The 5,795-nt window shown below is 42.4% G+C and overlaps 1 protein-coding gene across 4 annotated transcripts in view; it reads right to left on the reverse strand.

The window, feature by feature from the left end:
- Positions 1 to 245: 245 nt before the first annotated feature.
- Positions 246 to 5,795, reverse strand: part of SALL1 (spalt like transcription factor 1) — a 17,407-nt gene continuing 11,857 nt past the window's right edge. For all 4 annotated transcript variants that reach the window (XM_064160365.1, XM_064160368.1, XM_064160367.1 and 1 more), the window contains 2 exons: positions 2,829 to 5,795; positions 246 to 1,759 (listed from right to left, as the gene is read on the reverse strand). The exon at positions 2,829 to 5,795 is cut by the window's right edge and continues 449 nt beyond it. In XM_064160365.1, coding sequence (XP_064016435.1) covers positions 1,319 to 1,759; positions 2,829 to 5,795 — 3,408 coding nt within the window. In that variant the 3' untranslated portion in view covers positions 246 to 1,318. The remainder of the gene's footprint in view (positions 1,760 to 2,828) is intronic.

The raw sequence follows: 5,795 nt of genomic DNA on the forward strand, positions 1-5,795 counted from the left end.
AAGAAATTAAAAATGTCAAAATATCTACAGTTTTATGAGGAAGAGTTGAATAGTTAAGGAGAAATTTCCCATTATCAGAGGGTATGAAAAATATACTAGCAATTAATATGTAATACATATATGTATACCCATACTTACAAATATAAACACACACATACAACCTGGACAGTTCATGTTAACCAAGGGAAAGTAATACAAAGTGATTACTAAATACAGGTACACTTTAAAAACACAGAGACAGCAAATTTTATCTGTTGCAAAAATGTATTTGATTACTCGAGTAAAATTACAGTATCTCTGCTGTTAGTAAGTATTAAATGTTAAAGAAACTGGACCTCTTTTCCTTTCAGCTTTCCGAGAAAGTGCATGTAACAGTCCAAGGTTCCCCCTGCCCCCCTCCCCAGTACCTAATACAAAATAAACAAACACTATACTTGTTCCCTTGGTCAGGGAGTGGGGCTTGGTCTCGTAAGGAACATATGTACATTTTAATGAAAGTGATGTCTTATCGTATATACAGGAGCATCTACAGTTGTCCACAGAAGTTGTTCAAGATGCCATACTTAGCAGCATTGTGAAAGTCCAGCACATTTTCTATAATGAATATACCTACAAGGCAAAATGTTACGTCTCAGTTTCAACTACCAAAACAACACTTCAGTATCTTCTCTAATAATCTGCGTGCTTATTACTGTACAGAAATGTATTAACATTTAAGACGACTCAAGTAAAAAGCACAATACAAATAACAGTTCGAAACGGAAAATGTTAAACCTACAAAAATTAAAGCAGTTTTAACTTTATAATAAAAATCAAAAACTGAGCTGTGTAAAGGACCCACACTGTTCAGCCTATATTCTCCCAGTCCTTAATTCTGTTTGGAAAAATTAAAACGATGTGTTTGCTGACAAAATTTCCAGCAGGATCAAAGTGTACATTTATACACAGATTTTTATTAAAGATCTAATGCATCACTGAGGCATCGTATCAGTACCAGAGTTCATGTTAAACTGGGTATAGAAAATAAGTTAATGCCAGAATAAGATCACCTAGCAGAACAGACTTGCAACTGCCATAAATGTTACAGCAAGTTTACAGCACTCTAGTCGATTAGTATTTAGTTCAAAATACAGGAGACCAAAGTTAATGCTTGCATTTGTTTGCAAAGCAAGGTTATATCACTAATAAATAAGCTCTCTTAGAACTCTAGAAGTAAAACATGGTACAAAAGAAAGTCTTTGTAATGTTGTGGCCTGCAGCTTGGAAAAAGCAACCCTGGGTTGCACTATTTGCAGGAATGTTAGTTATGGAGTTTTTTCTAATTTGTTACGATTTCTTTGTTGTCTTCCACGAAATGTGTAAAATGGAAGTTTGTCCCATTTTCATTGCTTGCCATTTTCTCCAGACCAGCTAGAGGTGCGTTGGGTTCTGAATTCTGCAGCTTCTCCAGGCTTCCCGTCAAGCCGCTGATGGGAGAGCTGCCACCGTTGCCCAGGCTCCCTGGTGCCAGAGGGATGCCACCATTCTGGATGACAGAGATCTCATTGGTCTTCATGGCCAAGCCATTGGAGAGTGCTGCTGCGTACTGGTTCCAGAAGCTGGAGGGGTCTCCATTCCCTGACCTCACAGCCAAATCCTTCTGAAACATTTCTGGGAACTTTACAGGATTGCCTCCTAGAAATGTCATGGGGCCGTCTACAGAAAGTCGTCTGCCTCGTCTTGCAGGAGTACTGTTCCACATGTGGGTGCCCATGTGAACCTGCAAAGAAAGAAAGGAAGAAACAAACAAACAAAAAATAGGGGTTGACAGGGATTTCAAACTTATTTTGATCACAGAGAAGGCAGAGGTCCATGAACATGTCCAGTCTTGTTACATATTGAATGGCACTAAAGGTGGCGGATGCAGGGCTGCGTTTCCCATCTGGAATAACAAATAAACTTCTTCTGGATCAGCCCATCACCATTGCCCAGAACACCCTGTCTTCTTGCTGAACAATGCAGTGCCGTTACTCTTTTTTTTTTTATTACATGTATTTAGTTTATAATGACTTCACCTTTTTCTGTCAATTGCAGATAGCTGCTTTCAGGGCTAGAATTGCTATGTCCACTTTCATTGCAATTGTGAGTATTGTATTTGACACCCTTTACCCTATAAACGTCCTTTTCAGACAGGCAGAAAGTATCCTTTACTGATTGCTCATCGGAGAGCCTCGTGTATAGACAGAATGGCCTGAAAGTAATTATTCATCTCACATCACTGGCAGCAACCTCTAGAGAAATACTCTGTCAACAGAAAAATGTACACAGTAAAGTGCTCAACTGGTGTTCTAAAACTTAAGTATATTTGCTTTTTCAAACACATATCAGTAGGAAATGTTAGTTATATAATCAATTAAAGTAATGCCCATTAGTTCCAGAATTCTGTTAATAGCTTCTTTAAACACTCATCATCTTACATGATAGTTATGAAAAATAGCACATTCAAGAGCCCTTCACTTCTTAAAGAGGTGTGACTTACAAAACACTTCTCTCTGTTAATTAGTACCCCTTACCATCACTTGGCTGTTCCGTTTCACACTCTACACAGACAGTCTTTGCTGGTAGATGAATTTTAATTAAGCATCAAAAACAGCTCACACTTCAGACCAACTGCCAACATGAGCAGTCAACTAGAGGCCATCTAGGTCTGCCAGAGCTGACTAAATACACTGTTTGTTGCACCACAGATACCTGAAGGTGCCACTGCTAGCAACATTAACAGATGTAAAAAATCAAAACCCCCAGGAAGGAGAAAATGAAACCTAAGAACAGCAAGAGGAAAAAAGTACCTTCAGATTGCCTTTTGTAGTGAATGCTCTTCCACATATAGTGCAGGCAAAAGGTTTCTCACCAGTGTGTGTCCTTTCGTGGATCTGCAGAGCACTGGAGGAAGAAAATGTTTTCCCACACGTGTTGCAGTAGTGCTGTTTGGGGGTTCTTCTGGGAAGAGCAGGGAGCAGGACAGGGGACGTGGCAGAGGAGGACAGCGGCCCCGAAGCAACTAGACCAGAGGGTGATTCTTTGCTATCTTGAGGACAGCTGTGCACAAAGCCATTAACCTCAGTCTTTATGAGTGATGACAGTGAATTTGCAGGCATAACTGAAGAGTTCTGATTAGGGCCAATACTAGAATTGGGCTCAAAGAGTTGTGATGGTAGATCTCGCATTTGATGTGTCAACATATGCTGCTTCAAATTACCCTTTGTGGAAAAGCCACGATTGCAAACTGTGCAAATAAATGGTCTCTCTTTGGTATGACTTCTGTAATGAATGTCCAAGGCACTCTGACAAGCAAATGTTTTGCCACAAATGTCACATGCGGTGTTTTTAAATTTACCTCTATCTCTAAAAGGAAAGAGCATACTCAGAGACTCTTCTTTAATCATTTTATCAGTGTTACTGGATGTCAAGTCCAAAGCACCACTGTTAGCAGGGGTTGGAGACAGACCATTGGCAAATTCACTTGGTAAAGCTCTCACTGGCTTCTCATCAATACTTGGTGACTTGTGGTAATCATTAGTGCTGTTGGATGGGGACAAGGCCTGCATGGAAGAGGTAGACTCTGAGACAGCAGGGCTTCCAGCACTTTGGCTTTCCATATCGCCACCGACAGACGACGAATCGTTAGTCAAAACGTCCCCTTCCACTGACCCATTTTCAACTGACTTTAGGCTTGCCTGAAGTTGTTCAGCCAGTCCCGCATTGATCATCTTCATCTGATTTTCCAGAGCAGCGATACTTGACATTTCCAGAGGCAGAGGGGAAGAAGACAAGCTGTCTTGTGATGCATCTGCAGATTTAGGTGTATCTGGCACACTGCTGTCAGGACAGTCTTCCATGTTCTCATCTGAGAAGTTGTCTATATCATCAAAATTCTTATCATCAAAAGATCCCGTATCCGATTCCATTGACTCAGGATAGTTTTCTGTCACTGGGGTGTTTGGGATCTGCCCTCCCATGTGCATTCGGATGTGCTGCTGCAGCACAACAGCATTGGTGAATTTTTTCTGGCAGATTGGGCATGAATGTTGTACTCTCAGTGGGGGCATGGCACGGTGGACACTGTAGTGAGTCTTTAAGTTGCCTTTAGTAGTGAAAGCACGACCACAGATTTTACATTTAAATGGCCTCTCACCAGTATGTGTGCGGTAATGCATTTTCAGTGCACTCTGGCAGCTGAGGACTCGGTGGCAAATGATGCACTCGTTAGGATCGGTTGCCTTTTTGTCAATGTTTTCTACCAGTTGCTGCAGCTTTGACGTTTCAGATGCTGATGTTGAATCCAGTAGTCCTCCAAAGGGAAACTTTGCCTTAAATTGCTCTGACATTAGAGGCATCAGTGGATTTGTAAAGGTGGCCACACTGCCGGAGCCTGAGTCTGCTGCTGGTGAGCTCACAGAGCTGCTGCTCACGTTAGCGATGGCGCTTGTGTTTTGAGGAGTTTCTTCCACTTTGCCATTTGAGGTAGGCAAACCACCAGCCTCTACCTCATCTGAAAGTCCATTGGAAATTTTTGACGGGGGATCAGCTGTTCCCGAATCGCTCTTGACAGAGTTGGGAGGACTAGCAGAAGGATGGCTAATGGGAATCGGCTGAGGCTCCTCAGTTTTGATGAATGGGGTCAAGCTTGGAATGGTTGGTGGGAGTGGCAGGCCAACAGAAGTCGTCAGGGTGGAAAGGACTGGCTTGCTGTCCAGCCAGCTTGTGACAGGTTTCTCTGGTGGTATAGACATCCCGTAAGGAATACCCGTGCTCGTAGGGATATTGTCCAAATGCTCCGGCACTGGGTATGGGTTCATTTGAATATGAGGGTATTTTTCTTTATGACGCTGAAAATGGACTTTTAAGTTTCCCTTTGTGGAGAACCTGTTTCCACATATGTTGCATTTAAACGGCCTCTCGCCTGTGTGAGAACGCAAATGAATCTGCAAGGCACTGTCACTCCCAAACACTTTAGCACAGAACCTGCATTTATGCTTAAAGAATGCCTCATCTGAATTACTTTTAGCTTCAAAAGCAGTTACATTTGGTGGCTTGCTTTTTCTTTGCTGTGCCAAGGCAGTCAAGGAGTTTAAATCCTCTGCAGGTGTTCCAATATTGGACAAGGGACTGGAGAAAACGGAGTTACTAGGGGTGGGCTGAGGTAGAAGTGGATTAGATGCAGGACTTAATAAACTGCTTATTGCAAAAGCTGGTGAAGATGATGCTGCTACTGGTGGGTTGCTGAGCTGTGAGCCACCAATACTTGAAGCCACTTTTTCTGAGGATGGTGTTGTAACTGCTGCTGCCAGTATGTTAATATTTGGAGAAGAGCCACTACTGGATGGAATTAGAGTGTTGCCAGGGTTGCTCTGAGGTAGCTGTATAGGGGGTAACTGTTTCACACCACTGATGCTGGCAGATTGACTAGCAAGGCTTTGTGCTAATCCAGCTGCTGCAGCCAGCTGCTGGGATAAATGGGAACTTAATGTGGACAAGGGGTTGGCAGATGTTCTTAAAGTACCTTGAGAAGGACTAGAAGATGTTGGCATATCTGTATTTTGGGAAGCCAACAATAATATTTGGTGACGAATTTGTTCAATCAGTTGCAACTGATGGATCTGCTGCTGCTGTAATGCCAACAGTTGCTCCATCAGGGCAGGTACAGCAAGCTTACTGTTTGATGCACCGTTACATCTTGCTTCCTGTGAGAACTGTGCTACTGCCACTTTAGTACTCTGAAGGTTTTCAATTATTACATTACTATTTATCACTGA

Source organism: Pogoniulus pusillus, chromosome 20 (genome assembly GCF_015220805.1).
Source record: "Pogoniulus pusillus isolate bPogPus1 chromosome 20, bPogPus1.pri, whole genome shotgun sequence".
Lineage (NCBI taxonomy): Eukaryota > Metazoa > Chordata > Aves > Piciformes > Lybiidae > Pogoniulus > Pogoniulus pusillus.